The 18,293-nt window shown below is 40.3% G+C and overlaps 2 protein-coding genes and 1 pseudogene across 2 annotated transcripts; 2 read left to right on the plus strand and 1 right to left on the minus strand.

The window, feature by feature from the left end:
• The first annotated feature begins 12,420 nt into the window (after positions 1 to 12,420).
• LOC148851141 (auxin-responsive protein SAUR23-like) lies at positions 12,421 to 13,251 on the plus strand. Its single transcript, XM_088942594.1, has one exon. The coding sequence runs from the start codon at positions 12,542 to 12,544 to the stop codon at positions 12,830 to 12,832; it is 291 nt and encodes a 96-aa protein (XP_088798720.1). The 5' UTR covers positions 12,421 to 12,541; the 3' UTR covers positions 12,833 to 13,251.
• Positions 13,252 to 14,453: 1,202 nt separating this feature from the next.
• LOC148851142 (auxin-induced protein 6B-like) lies at positions 14,454 to 14,974 on the minus strand. The gene has a single exon (XM_088942590.1). It carries the CDS (start codon positions 14,880 to 14,882, stop codon positions 14,580 to 14,582), a length of 303 nt encoding a protein of 100 aa, XP_088798716.1. The 5' UTR covers positions 14,883 to 14,974; the 3' UTR covers positions 14,454 to 14,579.
• Positions 14,975 to 16,734: 1,760 nt separating this feature from the next.
• On the plus strand, positions 16,735 to 17,423 carry LOC148851143 (auxin-responsive protein SAUR21 pseudogene; annotated as a pseudogene).
• Positions 17,424 to 18,293: the final 870 nt, after the last annotated feature.

The raw sequence follows: 18,293 nt of genomic DNA on the forward strand, positions 1-18,293 counted from the left end.
TTTTCATTTTCTTCTTGTTTGTTGTATGGGATCAACCTGATTTCTTATTCTTTGGTTATGTTGGTGCTTGCATTTGGTAATTAGGATATTGGGTTCATACCCCTAAGAGTCTGTTTGGTTTACAGCCAGAATTGGAATCAAAATCCTTTAAAATTGAAACTGGAATAGTCCAATCCCATTGTCAGTTTGATTTAGACAGAAATGAAAATAGGAATAGTAATTAGCAGAAATAGGATTTTATTCCTAAAGAAAAGACAGAAAATGATCATTCCCTCAAATGATAAAATGCCACTCCAGTAGAAATGGGAATAAGATTTTGATTTGAGCCAACCAAACAGTTGGAATCAAAATAGCTTATTCCAATTCCGATTCCCATTCCTCAAACTGGAATCATTTGGTCACCACCGTTTTGTATTTGATATACAAAAGTCCAAATAAAAATCTTGGGCTGAGGAGCGGAAACATAAGTTTGAATATATGCGTAGTGTCTACTGACCGAGTCTTGAATTAGATTGGATAGTCGGGATGGGGAATCCAATTTAAATTTTTTAGTAGTTGTAGAAAGAGCAGAAGATACTTTGTATACAAACTCACGAGAGTAGCTGAGTGCTTCAGCCCTATAAATCTAAAATGGGCTTGTTTAGACCGACAGCCAGAGGGAGAATTGAAATTTGACATCGTCAGATTATTCATCCCAAATGACATGAAGAAAGGGGAAGGGGAAGAAGAGAGATCGGCAGGGAGAGAGATGTGTGAAGAAATCTGAAGTAAAAGGGATTACCATTATTGCTGTTTGTGTATTGAGGTAAGAGAAGATGAACAGTGTTTTTCTTTGTTCCAATAGTTATTACAAAGATAATATAAGAATTAAAAATTATTGTAACAAGGGATTTCAATGGAAAATTAATGAAATGGGGTTTTTGTTTTAAGTCATAATATAGGGAGGGTCTTTGTCGCAAAACAAAATACAGAGGGGTTTTTATTATCACAAACGGGAATCTTTGTAATTTATCCAAAAAAAATGACATGAAGGTAGGGTGCCGCCCCTACCTCTATTCAATATACTCCTTCCAATACCCAATAACTGTGATCAATATTAATTAAATAAAGGTAGGGTGCCGAATAGAGGCGAACTAGTATAATAAAAACCGGGACGGACCTGTTGCCATGGAACGGTTTCATTTTATCCTAAAACTGTGCTTAGGCAAAAAATCATTAATTTTGGTTAGCAATCTATTGACCCGAGTTATCAGACAATAATTTTTAGCTATTTTTTTATTTTAATTATTTATTAAAATTTTTAATTTTTTAAACCCCAAAACAGTTTAAAACCTTGGAACATAGACACTTGTTTCATTGCAAACAAGCTGTAAATTAAGTGCTGCATGCTGTAAATTGCATACAGCCTAACAAGTGTGCGTTGGTATACGGAGTAGAAAAAAAAAAAAAAAAACGTTTGATAAAGTTGGTTTGAATTTCATGTTACCTGTGGCAATTGCGGGCTGGTTGGATTGGGTTTGAACCTCAACCCAAATCATCAATTCAATCCGCTCAAACCCATTAATTTAATATTTATGTATTTAAAATAAAAAAATAATTCTCATTTGATAAATAAATTAGTTATAGTTTAGTGCTAATAGTAGTTATTATTTACATAAGTAGCGAAGGCTCAAATTATATTATATGTATATTATTTTTACACAAGTGGTGAAACCATTTAATTATGTTTGAGTTTTGGGTTTGACCGAATTACTTGGTTCAAACCGGTCAGACAAATAATTTGAATTATCTATTTGGATTGTCTTCGAGCTAATCACATCAAGTGGTTGAACCGTTTAGATTCGGATTAGTCTGATTAGATTGGATCAAACCGGTTCAATTAGTGGCGGATTGACTTGAACAACCCTTATCAGGTTGTGCACGAGTTAGGGACCAAACCAACTAGTCTGAAGCGGGTCAATGGAATCAATCCAAGTTGGTGTAGATTCGGACCAAGTTATGTGGATACGGGTTGGGATGGTTGGACCGAACTAAGGGCCAAAAAAATCGGGCCAGATCTCGGATCAAGACTAGGTCAGGTCCATTTCAGGTTCGAGGTTGACACAAATATGGATCTGGTTGGGTTCGGGCTGGGGTGGTCGACCCAAATAAACTGAACCGAGGTGATTGGGTCTATTCAGATTTAGACTGATTTGAACTGTTCCATACTCGGGTCAGATTTATTTGAATTTACATCGATTTGGGTAGAGGTCTAAAACGGGTTGTGCCAGGCCTGCGGCTCGCGGACTATCTTGGGCTATGTCGCCCTCCCTAGGGATAATTTGGGTGGTTAGCCTGGCACAACCCATGGCCCAAGCCTGTGCAGGCCTGGGCCATGCCAAGCTAGGTCATATTGGTTTTTTTTTTTTTGCTTTTTTTTTGTTTTCTTGTCATTTTTTATTTTTTTATTTCTTTTCTAAGTAAAACTAAAATATTTAACTTCCTTTCGGAACTATTTGAAAAAAATAGGAAAACTAACAAATAAATGGAAAAAAATATTTAACCAAATAAAAAGTCAAAGAAACAAAGACTAAAGTGAATAACAAATTGGAATAAAAAAAAAGAATTTTATTTCATTTAAATTCGCATGATACAAAGAATATCATGGTTAGATGAATGAAATATTAAAATTGGAAAATAGAATGAATTAATAAAATATAAAAAATATAATATAGTTACAAATTTAAAATAAAAAATTATGTTTTTAAAAGTCAAATAAATTAAATAAAATTAAAATAAAATTTACAACAATTTAAAAAAAAAATGCTATACAACTATTGAGTATACAAAAAATATTGACATTATCATTTTCTCCTATTGTTCTTAACTTTGATCATTGTAGGAATTGAAAATGGTGGAGGATAGGACTATTTAGATGAATTGTTGAATTGGTGTGATGAGAATGGTGGAGGGTAGTGCTATTTATAGGAATTACAAATATCTCAATTGTCCAAAATACCCTAAAAATAAGTCATTTTTTAGTTGTTGGGAGGGATATTTTGGTCATTGTAAAGTTATTTATCATTTTACCCAAAATGTCCCCAAAACTAGTTGTTATATAGCTGTTGGGGGGCATTTGTATCATTCTTTCTTCCCTCTAAAACCAAAATACATAAATACCCTCCTATATAGTTGTTTATAGTTGTTTGGGGGTATTTCTATAAAAAAATCCCCCTATATAGCTACGGGCCATGCCGGCATGTGGGCCGTGGGCCTAGAACCCCTGGCCAAGCATGGCCCAGACCATCGTGCTAGGCCTGGCATGGTCCGCATGCCGTCATGCCGTGCCATGCTAGGCCGGTCCAAATTCGTGTTGGGTTGCAGGTAGCATTGCTAGATTTACACCTCTAGATTTGGGTGAAATGTGTTGATTCGAGGCAACACTAATTTTAGTCAATAATTAATAGAAAATTAATGCATTAATTATAATTTATTTTCATTCAAATGAAGAAAATTAAAAAATGACTAAGTAATTAATACTTGTATCTTTAGTGATTAACCCAATAGTTCTCCACAACCCAATCCATTTAAATTGACCCGATGAGGATCGACCAATTTTCAACCCGCCAAATAAATAGATGGATTAGGTGAATTAGGTAATGGGTGGACTGAGTGGGTTCAACGGGTTGCGTGAAAAATTGCCACCCCTAATCATATTTTCATTTGAGGCTAAGTTAAAGTCTAAATTCAAGCCATTTGTATTATTTATAAAATATTTATGTCATTTATGATTCATTCTATTAATAATATATAATATCCAAATCCTTTGTTCGATGGAAACGGATCGGATTCAAATCCGATTAATCAGATTTTTCAAAAAACAAAAAACATTTCTTCTTCATCCTACACAATCACTTCTCGTAACAATTGGAAAGAAAGGTCGATAATTTGTTTTCTCCACTTACAAGTTACAAGGAAGTTTTTGTTCATCTCTAAATGATTTGGTGCACTATAATTCAGCTGTCCTAAACTCCTACTTATTAACCATTTAACCATATCCTTCAGTAATCAGTAAATCACTGGGCAATGGGCCCTCATAGACAAGAATGGTTCAATGGGCCATTATAAGATTCTTCTATGTCAAGCTTAAGGTCGCAGAAACTTCGCCCTACGGAGTGCGTTTTCTTCGGTGGAAGGATCTTTACGGTTTCAAATATTTTGTAAAAGATTGTTGAACATGGGGGTAGGCACAAGCAATGTTTGAGGGGAAGATCTTAAGGAGTTTCAAATATTTTGTAAAAAAATTCTCTTCAACATTTTGTTTCTCTATCAAACAAAAATGGCTTAATTGATATTTCTGTTTTGTATATAAAGACTTCATCCAGTAGTGCAGACAGCAGAGTACACTTGCAGTGCTTTTCGCAGTAGTGAAATACAATTCTAGAAAATAACTTTATAAATGGTCTGCCAAATTTAGGCGTTCAGATGTGCAGGTTGGGTGAGTTTCATCAAAATATATATCCTCTATTTTTGGAGGACCAAGCCGCCTGGCATTGTCACTATGTTTAAGAATGTATTGATCTATGTTTGTAAAATTGAAAAAACATTTAAGTTTAATTTGGAAAGAGTACAAATACAAATATATATATATATACAAACTGAACCTTTAGGATCAATACATCTTTCACCAAGGTTGGGGATTATGGGTTTAGGGGAGGGGATGGGCTAGCTATTCCCCCATTGTGTAGCCCCGTGGATCCAAAGGGAGAACTTGCTGCATCAGTTGATTCTGATAGAATTCCAACTTTTTTTCTTGCATATCATGGAACCGCAATTACGAAATGCTTGTAGTTCTTTTCAACATGAACACAATAAACTTCGATAGAAATGTCAAATGTGGCATCAGCTGGTTTTTCATACAATCTAATATATATATATATATTAAAATTGGTTGTGCCATATCAGCTATTCTAATTTTTATTATTATTTTTATTTTTCTTATTTTTTAATCCCCGTGATTATCCCACAACCAATCAATCGTTAAGAGACGTTTGGACTTCCCAAGTGTCTCCCGCCCCATGTATGCCATTAATTCCACCTACAAGGCTACAATACGCTATTTAAAATTTCATATCGGAGACTTCCGAGTCCTATTTGAATTTCAAATTTGGTCAAAAATCCATGAATCTCCTTAATTTGGGCTTATAATTTTTGGCAGCCTTCTCCATCAATCTCCTAACGAGTCTCTGTTTTCATATGAATTTGGATGCTAAGATTTAGATTCGTTCTTGATGAAGGAAGATTTGGTCCGACCTCACAGTTATGTGACACGTGGCAAAAACAACGGCTCGGCATAAAAACAAGCCTAAGGCGCGAACACCAAGGGGACACCAGCGGACCGAACTCCCTACTAGGGGCCCGAACTCACCCTTGGCCCCAAACCAGAGTAATCCGAGCTGGCCTACCTTGTAACAGTTCGGGATACACCTCGCCGAACTGGCCGACCTTGTAACAGTTCGGAATACACCTCCCAAACTGGCCAACCTTGTAACAGTTCGGGATACACCTCGCCGAACTGGCCAACCTTGTAAACAGTTCGGGATACACGCCAAACTGGCCTACCTTATCAGTTCGGGATATACCTCGCCGAATTGGCCAAACTTGTAACAGTTCGGGATACACCTCGCCGAACTGGCCCGCCCTGTACATACCTCCGAACTCAAGACTTCGCCTCGTTCACCACTCCGCATCACCTTCTGGGCACCAAAACCAAACAAGCCGTACCATGCCTGACACTGAGGAAGTCCGTACCCGAGGGTGCCGCACCTGACTGACTTGGGATCTGACGCCTGACGGACGCACTCTAAAACGGCCACCTGACACCGCCATCTCCAGTTAGAGAGACGGTTAGACAGTGGCGGTTCTGTCCTAGCAGAAAGGACGATGGCCGAATTGACAGACGCAAGGGTAATCATACCCGACCTGACAAGGGCCTCGGAGCGAGTGCTCGAAGTGATTATAAGAACCCCCTGCCCCCAACAAACAAGGTATGTGAACTTTGCGCTATCTGGTCTACACTTTGCCTTTGAGAGATTACTGACTTGAGCTTCGGAGTTATCACACTGGGTTCCCCTAGGAGCTCTCTTCTTTCCCGTTTCAGGCTCCCCGACGCTCCAGCTCAAAGGCGAGTTCGTTGACAGCTAAGACCGGCCAGATTGCGCTCCATCAATTGGCGCCATCTGTGGGAACGCTTCTAAAAGCCTCCCTCTAAATCTCTTCTACCTACCCTTCTTTCAAAAACTCCAACACCCACTCCAACACTGAAATGGCCTCCTCCAGCAGTGCCGGACGTGGAACTGAAACAACCACTACCGGAGAGCAACTTCATGCAACGGCGGTGTGCATTGGGCAGTTCACCATCCCCCTTTCAGTGGATTGGATCCCAAGCTTGAATGTGCCACACGCGGTCACACCAGCCTAGCAATCCGGGCCCATCGAGCTCGGCAACATAGAGGCAAGCAGCGCCAGCACCAGGCCCAATCAAAGAAGGCGCCAACGAAGTCGCCGAACTTCTACCTGCGTGCTACCCGAGCTCAGAGGCAAGGAAGAAACGAGCTCGAGCGAGGTAAAAACCGCCCACATTCTTTCAGTTCCTTCCCCCCTTTCAGCAGAACTTTTGGTAGTCCCCTTGCCCGGTATTGACCCTGGCCTCATAACTCACAAGCTTAACACTGACCGTGTAGTCAGACCCATTAGACAGAAGAAACGCAACTTAGCCCCGGAGCGCTAGAGGGCGGTCGACGAAGAAGTCGAAAAGCTCCTCGCAGCGGACTTCATAAGAGAAGTTCATTACCCGAGCTGGGTAGCCAACCCAGTGCTGATGAAAAAAGCCAACAGCAAGTGGCACATGTGCATCGACTACACCGATCTGAACCGAGCTTGCCCAAAAGACTGCTTCCCCCTACCCCGAATTGACCGCCTCGTGGACGCGACCTCGGGACACGAGCTGCTAAGCTTCCTGGACGCCTACTCAGGCTACAACCAGATTAAGATGGACCAGTCCGACCAAGAAAAAACCAGCTTCATTACCGAGTTCGGTCTGTACTGTTCAAGGTCATGCCCTTCGGGCTAAAGAATGCTGGTGCGACCATTCAAAGACTTGTAAATAAACTTTTTCAGCCTCTAATTGGCACGAAAATCGAATGTTATGTAGACGACATGGTCGTCAAAACACACTTGGATTCTGTCTTCCAAATTCTGCGTCAGTATAACATGAGACTAAACCCAAACAAGTGTGTATTCGGTGTCACCTTGGGTAAGTTCCTAGGGTACATTGTCAACCGGCGCGACATTGAGGCCAACCTGGACAAAATAAAGGCCATCCTTGATATGAGACCACATCGGAAAGTAAAAGAAGTTCAAAGGCTAAACGGCCGCATAGCCGCTCTGAGCCGCTTCATGTCCAAGTTAGTAGACCGCTACCTACCTTTCTTCAAGGCAATCAAAGGCAAAGGTTCGAATGGACCCGAGATTGCCAGCTTGCGTTCGACGAGCTAAAGACTTACCTCGCCACTGTACCAACCTTAGCCAGACCCGAGGAGGGCGAAGTCCTAGAACTGTACCTCTCGGCGAGCGACGAAGTGGTTAGTTCGGTATTAATAAAGCAAGTAGATCGGGTCCAGCGGCCTGTCTATCATGTTAGTAAAATTCTGTAGGGAGCAGAAACAAGGTACCCGCAAATAGAAAAAATTGCCTACGCACTAGTGATATCAGCTCGGAAACTCCACCCGTACTTCCAAGCTCACACCGTTGTTGTCTTAACCGACAAACCCCTAAGACAGGTTTTGCTGAAGCCCGAGGTCTCTGGTAGGCTGACGAAATGGGCCATCGAACTTAGCGAGTACGATCTCAAGTACAAACCCCAGACCGCAATTAAGGCCCAAGCTCTGGCAAATTTTATCGCCAAGTGCACTTTCAGCCACGAAGCCCTACAGGTCGAGCCCGAGGTCCCCAGTGCAGGCGAACCCAGAGCTCCCGAGCCAATAGAGTCTGAACCCCGTGAAGTAGCAGCCAGTGTGGCATCTCTCCTGGTCAGGTGAAACGCGAACTAGGATGAGGAGCCCTGGATCCTTCACGTGGATGATTCCTCGAACCAGCAAGGCAGCGGGGCTGTAATAGTCTTATGCGGCCCGGGCGGCACAAAATTAGAATACGCACTACGCTTTGAGTTCGCGGCATCCAACAATGAGGCAGAGTACGAAGCACTGATAGCCGGGCTAAACTTAGTGCGAAAGGTAAAGGCAAAGCACTTGGTCATCTGCAGCGATTCCCAGCTCGTAGTCAACCAAGTTACGGGCGAGTATGAAGCACGCGAGCTCTCCATGATCGCATATTTGGCGAAAGTAAAAGAGTCCCTGCTCAACTTCCAGTCACACTTCATCAGGCAAATCCCGAGGTCAGAGAACACTGAGGTCGATGCTCTGTCCCGGTTAGCCAGCACAAGTCACAACATGAGAACCATGTACATAGAGGATTTACCTCGGCCTAGTATTCTCAGGGGGGCAGAGGAGGTCGCTCCCGTCCTGGAAGCAGAGCCGAGCTGGATCGACCCACTCGCGAGCTTCTTGATAGACGGAACCCTCCCTGCAGAATGCAATGCGGCCAAGAGGGTGCAGCGCCAGGTAGCCAAATACGTCATAATAGACGAGCGGTTATACCGACGGTCCTACACGCTCCCCTACTTGCGTTGCCTGCAACCTGCCGAAGCCGAGTTCGTACTCCGCGACACTCATGAAGGCCTGTGCGGTGGACACTTGGGAGGCAGAGCACTCGCCCAAAAAGCACTTCGACAAGGATACTACTAGCCAACGGTGAAGGCAGAAGCTGTCGAGCTCGTCAGAAAATGCAACAAGTGTCAGAAGCACGCCAATATCCACCATCAACCTGCTTCCGACCTCAAATACCTCACCAGCCCATGGCCCTTTGCACAATGCGGCATCGACCTCCTGGGGCCATTCCCGCCGGCAACAGGTGGAAGAAAATTCCTAGTTGTTGCAGTAGATTACTTCACGAAGTGGATAGAAGCCGAACCTCTGGCAACTGTTACGGCTCGGAACATACAGAACTTCTTTTGGAATAAGCACCGGGTTCCCCCCTGAGCTCTCTTCTTTCCTGTTTCAGGCTCCCCGATGCTCCAACTCAGAGGCGAGTTCGTTGACAGCTAAGACCAGCTGGATTGCGCTCCATCAATTGGTGCCATCTGTGGGAATGCTTCTAAAAGCCTCCCTCTAAATCTCTTCTACCTACCCTTCTTTCAAAAACTCCAACACCCACTCCAGCAGTGCCGGACGTGGAACTGAAACAGCCACTACTAGAGAGCAACTTCATGCACCGGCGGTGTGCATTGGGCAGTTCACCATCCCCCTTTCAGTGGATGGGATCCCAAGCTTGAATGTGCCACACGCGGTGGCACCTCTCCCACTCCCCATCGAAACGAACTTCGCGGAACCAATTGTTGTCCCACTGACAGCCCACCAAAACCAGATAGATGATCTGATGCAATGCATGCGGGCAATGCAGGCCCAAATGCAGCAATTCCAGCAGCACCAACTCCCGCAACACCAGGTGTTGCACCACCTCTCCCAACACCATTATCAACAACAATTCCCTCAGTTACCCTTGAACCAGGCGCTCCTCCCCGGCACCCTGTTTCAAAGCCGGTCAAGGCCTCCTCCCAAGGTGGACGACCTCACCAAGGAGAGGCTTCTCGACCGCAGAACCCCCTAACAGTCAGGCCTCTTCCCCGGGCCGAAAGCCAAGAAAGATCACACCAGCCTCGCAGCCCGCAGGTGGGTCAAGAACCTCGCCAACAAAGTCACCTCGGCGCTCCAAGCCCGAGTTCCCACTCACGGAGAACCGCTTCAGCGCCTTAGCAGCAGGCCAGCAATCTGGGCCCATCGAGCTCGGCAACACAGAGGCAAGCAGCGCCAGCACTAGGCCTAATCAAAGAAGGCACCGGTGAAGTCGCCGAACTGCTATCCGCATGCTACCTGAGCTCAGAGGCAAGGAAGAAACGAGCTCGGGCGAGGTAATTAACATTAGTGTAGAAAATACAATATTTATTAATTAATAGTATTGAATACAGTATTTAATTTACACTATTTAATTATAATTATAAGTAATTATCAGAAAATTAATAGTAATTATTTTGTATAATTAACGGTAATAATTTATATGATTAACAAAAATCAACACACGGTAATTTTATAATTAACAGTATTTTTGATAAATACAGTACTCAATTAATTAATAGTATTTATTAATTAATATTAAATACAGTATTTAGTTATAATTAATGAACAGTATTTAATTATAATTAACAGTAGTTATCAAAAAGCAACGGTAATTATTTAACAGTAGTTATCAGAAAATTACATTTATTTACATTTAAATAATTACAATATTTCTAATAATTAACATTATTTATTAATTAACAGTAATTACAATTATATAATTATCAGAAAATTAACAGTAATTATTTATATAATTAAAAAAATCAGCATATGGTTATTTTAAAATTATTAGAATATTACCTTTAATTACACTTAAATAATTACTGTATTTTTAGTAATTAGCAGTATTTATTAATTAGAAGTATTACTAATTACAATAGTTATTACAGTAATTATTTTATAATTAAAAAAATCAACATATGGTTATTTTATAATTAACAGTAATTATTTTAAAAAAAATACATTTAATTACATTATATGTTATTTTATAATTAACAAGAATTATTTTTAAAAAATTACATTTAATTATATTTATATAATTATAGTATTTTTAGTAATTAGGTATGGCAATTCATACTTTGATATAGTGACAAGTGAATGCAACATTTAAACTAGGGATGACAATTTTTACCATACCTAGTGGGTACCCATCCCTACCCTCCCGAACGACAACAATGGGACAGGTTTTTTTGCTTGAAGAATGGGTTTTGAGGTTTTACAACCCATACTGGTACGAGTTAGTTTAATTAATAGTATTTTTTATAATTACAATAGTTTTAATAATTAACAGTATTAATTAATTAATATTATTAATTATAATATTAATAATTAATAAAAAATAACAATTGTTTATATAGTAAATTGATATTTATTAATAATTTAAGAAGCATATATATAGATATTTATATTTATTATATATAACATAATTACTATTTTATATATGTAATAGTATCAGGTTGGGCTTATTTAAGAAAGACCGAGCTTGAGCCCACGAGCCTGAAATCTTGTCCAAACTTGAAAAATAACAAGTTAGGTCAGGCCTAGCCGTTGGGTTACCAAGTCCATTAGTTTAACATTAATTAATAATAAATAAAATTATTAAATCTTTTAGATTTTCCATGAATCGCACGGGTCCCGTTAGTATTGATTATAGAGAAGCTGATTTTGGGTCTCGTTGACATAGAGAAAGACTGCATCGTGGAAGAATGAACAGTGACACCTGGGTGGAGTCTAGTCAAATTAAAAGAGAACAACGATTGATCTAGAAATGCAATATACCAACTGTTTTGCCTTGACAACGGTTACAAGGAACAAAGAATTTGGAATTGAGAAAGCGAGACATGTGAGAAGTTTTCAATAAATCTGCAAGATAGGACTACCGACGCTTATATACCTAGGGGGTAGTGGCGTAGTGCCATCTTGGATTTAGACAGTGACATGAAAGTAGGTCTGTCTAGCGTAGGTCCTTGTTGGTCAAATATTCTAACCAAATTAGGTCTGGTATTTCTATGGATCAGCTTATAATAATAGTAATATGCCTTTTACAAATAATAATAATAATAATAATAATAATAATAATAATAATAATAATAATTTCTATGGATCAGCTTATAATAATAGTAATATGCCTTATAGCTTATAGTAATGTATGTTTGTTGTGGAAGTTGCATGGAAACATTGGATGCTACTCTATTAGCTTGATGCATTCATCCGTTGTTGCACAAATCTCAATCATCATTTACTTTGCTTTTAAGTCTGTAAGTAGTAGGCCCAATTTAAACTTGAATCTGCCTTCAAAATGAATCTGTGTTTGTTCCAACACCATCACATGGATATGTGGTTATTTGTCAAGTGCATGCTTGTGGTTGTAGCCAGCCACTTGGTCCATGCTTCTGTACCATGGGTCTGTTGATGAATAACTTTTGAGAGAGAGAGATCTTCAACCGGTCCAGTGGTTGCAAGGCAAAAGCCATGTGACCCTTGAAGATATGCAGGTTCATCAACAAACCCAATTGGCAGTCAAGCAGTTACTTCACAAAGAACAAATGAAAGGATCGACAACACAGTCAGTCCCACCACATGCCCAATAATGTTTCCTCAAGTGGCTGGCCTCGGCTACATATTATCTTTCTATATAACTACCCACATGCTGAATGAAAGTTCATCGATTCTTTCTGGTTTAGCCCTTCACTTAGGTGCTTTCAGATCTGAAGCAAACTTTGAGATCCATATTAGTCATTCATTCTTTTTTACAAGTAACCTCAGAAGCCATGGGTATCCGATTGCCTGGAATTGTTCATGCAAAAGCAATTCTTCGACGTTCTCTTATTTCACCTTCTGCACCTACCTCTAATGTTCCCAAGGGCCACTTTGCAGTCTATGTGGGTGAGGCTCAAAAGAAGAGGTTCATTGTTCCAATATCCTACTTGAGCCACCCTTCCTTCCAAGATTTGTTAAGCCAGGCAGAGGAAGAGTTTGGATTCGACCATCCAATGGGTGGTCTTACAATTCCTTGCAAAGAAGATCAATTTCTCGACCTTACTTCTCGTTTGAGTGGCTAGTGATCATGAGAGGAGAGGAATGCAGGAGCCTCAAATCCATTGAATAGGTCAATCAAGAGAATTAACAGATCTGCACCTTGGTTGACATTCTCTGCTGCAAAATCGCCAGATTGCAAGTTCAAACCACACTGGTGACTGGTTAGTGGTTAGAAACAAGTGGGGAGGCAATATATTTCAAAGCTGCTGAATGGAGAAAGAACTGTACTCAAGCTTTAATTTTCTCTGGTTTGCAGAGAATGGGAAGATTATGCTCAAAGCTACAGGAAAAGCACATTGACATTGTAATCAATCTCTTCAATTTTGTAAAGAATCTGCTAGCCACTCCAATGTATAATTTTATTTTTGTACATGACTAGGGAGTAAATCTCCCCAATACAAAATCATTAAATATAACTCATTTTCAACTTTTGTTGATCAAACCATCTTGTTTCATGCATGGTATCCTCTCTGCTTTGAAGCCAAAAATTAGTGGCGGAATTAATATAAGATAGAGGAGCATTGTACGATATATTTTGTGTACCCAAGATGACCTTTCTCTCAAATTAGGAATTAACACCTGGTTGATCTTTCTCGCGAATTTCTAACGAGTTAGATTAATTACATCGAAATTCAGGACTGGATAGTGCTTGATTGGGTTAGATATCCTTTCCCTTGGTTTCTCCAAAAATTCCTTCACCAGTTTTTTCTATTTTCCAAATTTATTGCTCTTCTCAGTGTTTCTTTGGTAAAAAGGGAGAATTTGAGCTACATTTATCTGGGGTAGCTTGCCCCTAATAATCCTGAAAATTTATTCTTATTTATAAATTCCAAAAATATTGTTCTTTCATGATTGGAGTAGTAATTCATGCTTTCTCCCCCAAATACCAAAAAATAACAAAAATAAAGTTCTCTCCCTCAATCCAGAAGGATGCAACCTTCTTCCCAAGCACTTCACTTATGATTTATGAACGCATAAGCCTCAGCTTGCAAAAAAATAAAATGTTGGGTATGTGCCCATCACTAAAGTGCCCAAATTCCCATTTCCCAACTATAATGCATTTGATAATTAGGACACTAAGCATCAAGCCCCCAACTATCAGCTGATGTATCACACACTGGCTAATTTAATGGATACCATATAGGCGAATTATTCCTCAAACAAGGAATCTTTCACTCATCACCATTTTTAAATGCAGCAAAATTGTCCAAATGGAGAAAGATATGATACCTGAAACTCTATATCTCCGAAACTCTAATTTTTATGAAGCTAAGAAAAATGTAAAGAGGAATTTATGATGGGATGACAAAACCAAAAGAAATCGGTAATTGTTATATGAATTCAAGCTGAATTTGAATAAATCACATCAGTTGTAATCTGGGACCATGAAATGGTGAAACAAACCCCTGCCTTTGTGCTGACAAGAGTTTGCTTTTATTTGATAGTACCTTAGTCTGTAATCTTCCCTCGTTTGTATATTTCTTTTTTCTTTCGCAATTTCTATATACCTGAAAAACTTTAGTGGATGTCAGACTAGTAGATAGATTGCTTTTCAGTTTTTAGGTACCATACTTTTTTTGGTACCCATTCAAACTCTGAGGGAATCTATGAAGTTAGAATTATGTCAGTGAAAAAACGAAAAAATAATTGAACAAAAATCTATTGTATAATTTTCAGGGAGGAGAAGGAACTTGTTTTCCCTCTTCTCCGACTCTTTTACAAAAAAGCTATTTACACTCAATCATTGCTTTACAAAATTTGATCATTTTCTCATGAACTATTCAAGGAAGATGTGAGATTAGTGAAGGCATCTTCTTTGCAAGGAATGGTGAGACCTCCCATTGGATGATGGAATCCAAACTCTTCTTCTGCCTGAGTTAGCAAATCTTGAAATGAAGGGTGGTTCAAATATGATATTGGAACCACAAATCGCTTCTTTTGGGTCTCTCCGACATAAACAGCCAAGTGACCTTTTGGGACATCCAAGGCCGCGGAAGTAGAGTGGTTTGCAGTCAGGAAAGAGCGTCGGAGAATCATCTTAGCATGAAACAAAGCAGGCAAGCGGATACCCATGGCTTCTATTCTGAAATCAGAAAGGAATTGAAGAAGATAAACTTTTAAGAATAGAGGTTGTGATTTGTGAGTATCTTGGACTTGTATATGCATGTATATATAGAAGAAGCTAATTAACGATTAAAAAGAAATCCCTGTCAACTATTGAACCAGTGGTGAAGAGGCAGCTGAGTGGGGGCCTTGGTTAGAGACACAAGTCATGAGGGTTCACATGGACTTGCCTCCAGATCTATTGTCCTTATTTCGGTTTGGTCTTCATTTGGGACAAACCCAGAAAAAAAATGCCCAATGATTTATCTGGATTGAGAGGATAAAAATAGGCAATGCCCAACCACTTGGCAAACAGCCTAGAGTTTACAACCTAACTTGAGTTGACGGAAAACAGGCGTCCCTTGATTATGACTAGCTGCAAACACAAGACTGGAATAGCCGGGTCCCAAAGCTCTTTGGGAGAGGTCAGAGGTCTTATCATTTTTTCTTTCTTTCTTTTTTCTCCTTTCCCTCTCCGGCTCTCCCTATCTCTTATTGCTGTCACAATCAAATCTCTTCGTCTTGGTGAAAGAAGACCAATGACTAAAAGGTTTCGGTTTCGGTTTCCCTCTCTGAAACCAAAATTCTATATACTAATCTCTATGTGGGCTTATTTCCGATGACTAAGAGCACCCCTCCAAATGAGAGGCGTGGGACATGGATACATGGTATGGTATTATCCGATTGTGAGATTTCATTAGCATATCAGGGTTGAATTTGTTATGGATTAAGATTTGATAGATTTGGTTTGTATTTTTAGGTCTTGGACCTCTCTTTAAGGCATTGTGTAATACTTGGGGCCCACAACTCTGCTCCCATTAAGCCTGATACAAGATCATCTTCTTTTTTTCTGGACTCTGGATTCCAATCGTCTGATTGGAACCTAAGAGGATCTAGTCTAGCAGTTGCACCTTGGACCCATCCCGAGCCTGGTGGGCCTTTGGCCTTGGCTGGCCTAATGAAAGTTTTCAGCTTGCCTATATACGGCCCGTCGTTTTAGCTTTGCAGATGGCCTGGTGAAGCTGAAGTCTGTCATAACTCATTATGATAAACTCTAATACATAGAGTTTTTCTTTTCACCAAGAAGAAACAGGAAAGTAAGATGAGAATAAGAGACTAGAGAATTCTAGCAACTCTGAAGGAGGTGAACAATGATGCTTATATAGCTTTCTTTAAATTAATTGAGATATACCAAGTATACCAATGTCCACGTTATGTTCTTCATTTCTCTTACACATGCTGCGACACTCAGGGCCTAATGTTTCCCCAGGCAACTTGATCAATGATAAGTTATACGAAAAAAAAGATGGCACCATGTTAGGTTCATACATTTATCTTTTACTGTCAAATTTCAGTCGATTTTCTTGCTTTTAATTTAGGTCCAAGCTCTGATTCATTGATCTTCAAGTTGTATTCATATCTATACCCTGTGTAAGTGTAACTATGTTTCAGTATCCTTCACATGGGCCTTCTGGGCCTTGCTTTAGTGGATTGTAAACAGCAGAGAGAGAAGCCGTGAAAATCCTTGAAGAGACCCAATGATTGAAGGACGACCAAGGCAATGTAGGTTTCTAATTAAGAACAAAGCCATGTGATCCTGGATGATGCATGTCCCTTAGCTTACTGACTGACCCAATTGCCAATGACCAGACACTACACAGTCAATTTGAAGGACATGATGTGGCAATATGCTCACTAGCTCCTAGCTCAGCTTGAATATTTGACACTGACTTGGGGACAAATTCATGTGGTTTCATGTGAGGCATTCCCCTAGCTATAAGAGTATCCTTTCAGTATTGTTCTTCACCCCCTACACTTGGTATTGAAGCTTTCTTTGTTTCAGTAAGTAATACCTTTGAGATCAATATCTGGCTATTCCTTGTTTTCCAAAGAAATTACAACTCATGGCTGTTCGTGTACCTGGAATGGTTCATGCCAAGGAGATCTTCAAGCGCTCTCTTTTGAGAAGGAACCTATTACCTTCAGCAACAATGTCTGATGTTCCTAAGGGCCACTTTGAAGTTTATGTTGGCGTGAATGAAAAAAGAGATTCATTGTTCCAATATCCTACTTGAACCATCCTTCATTCCAAGATTTGCTCAATAAGGCTGAGGAGGAGTTCGGGTTCAAGCACCCAACAGGTGGTCTGACAATTCCTTGCAAAGAAGAAACCTTCATTGGTCTGGCATCTCAATTGAGTGGCTAATACGAGGAGGAATTTAAGATCAACTATTCCAGTCAAAGGAAACATGGGCTGGCTCATTGTCTTCTTTACTGCAATCAGGATTGCAGTTTCAAATCACAGATTCTGAGCAAAAAGGAAGACATTATGTTCAAGCTGAAAGGGAAGCAGGTTGGAATTACTTTAGGACCAATCTCTCCAACAATTTTGCAAAGTATTTTTACTTGCCTCTGCAATGTAAATTTTCGTCTGTACAGGATTAGGGAGTAAAATCAATCTCCCAATGGATACATCATTCAGTAACAAATTTTTTCCATTTTGCCTTTTATTGCAATCTTTTACTTTTAACTTTAGTGACAGGCTTTCAAGTCTCTTCTTAAAATTTGTAACAAAAAATAACCAAAAAAAAAAATGATGTATTAGAAGGGATCTGTTATTAGCAAAACGAGGCCTATGTGAAATTCAATTTTATACAAGACCAACAAGGGTATTTCCAATTTTTATTTTACCACAAGTATATACTCAGATTAGGAACCTAATTTGATGATAGATATAGTCAAAACGGAAGGGAATGGCAAAACATGATACATGCAACCAACCCCATATAGATGGGATAAGGCTCGGATGATGATGATACTTGATGAAGGAAGATTTGACCCGATTTCTTGACCACCCAACACGTGGCAGAAGCAACAGCTCGATACGGCAGTACGCTTAAGGCGAGCTCCGAGAGGAGGAATCAGCAGTCCGAGCTTCCCAAAAAGAGCCCGAACTCTCCCTTTGACCCCGAGTCTTACGAGAAGCGCAAAGGGCAACAACCCGAACTGGCCCGCCCCAGGGCAGTTCGGGCCATACCTCTATTCGAACTCAAGACTTCACCTCACACACCACTCCAACACTTTGGCTCCAGGCCGCCGAAGTGAACAACCGTACCTGACACCAAAGGAGTCCGTATCCTGAGGCGACGCACCTGACTGACTTAGGATCTGACACTTGATAGCCGCACTTCAACGACCACCTGCCACCGCCACCTCCAATCACAGAGATGGCTCCGACAAAGAGAGCAATGGCGGTTGTCTGCCCCAGTAGAGGTGATGACACCCGAACTGGCGGAAGTGCGCAAAGTGGTTATAAAAGGCTCTTTTCCCCCCAAGAAGGAGGTACGTGATAACTTTGCACCATCTGGTTTTTTATCTTGC

This window comes from Nelumbo lutea, chromosome 5, assembly GCF_056320005.1.
Source record: "Nelumbo lutea isolate HS-2025 chromosome 5, American lotus-T2T, whole genome shotgun sequence".
Lineage (NCBI taxonomy): Eukaryota > Viridiplantae > Streptophyta > Magnoliopsida > Proteales > Nelumbonaceae > Nelumbo > Nelumbo lutea.

What these genes read in the sequence shown, in the direction of transcription:
- LOC148851142 (XM_088942590.1), bottom strand. Translation starts at nt 14,882, where the DNA reads ATGGGTATCCGCTTGCCTGCTTTGTTTCATGCTAAGATGATTCTCCGA.
- LOC148851141 (XM_088942594.1), top strand. Translation starts at nt 12,542, where the DNA reads ATGGGTATCCGATTGCCTGGAATTGTTCATGCAAAAGCAATTCTTCGA.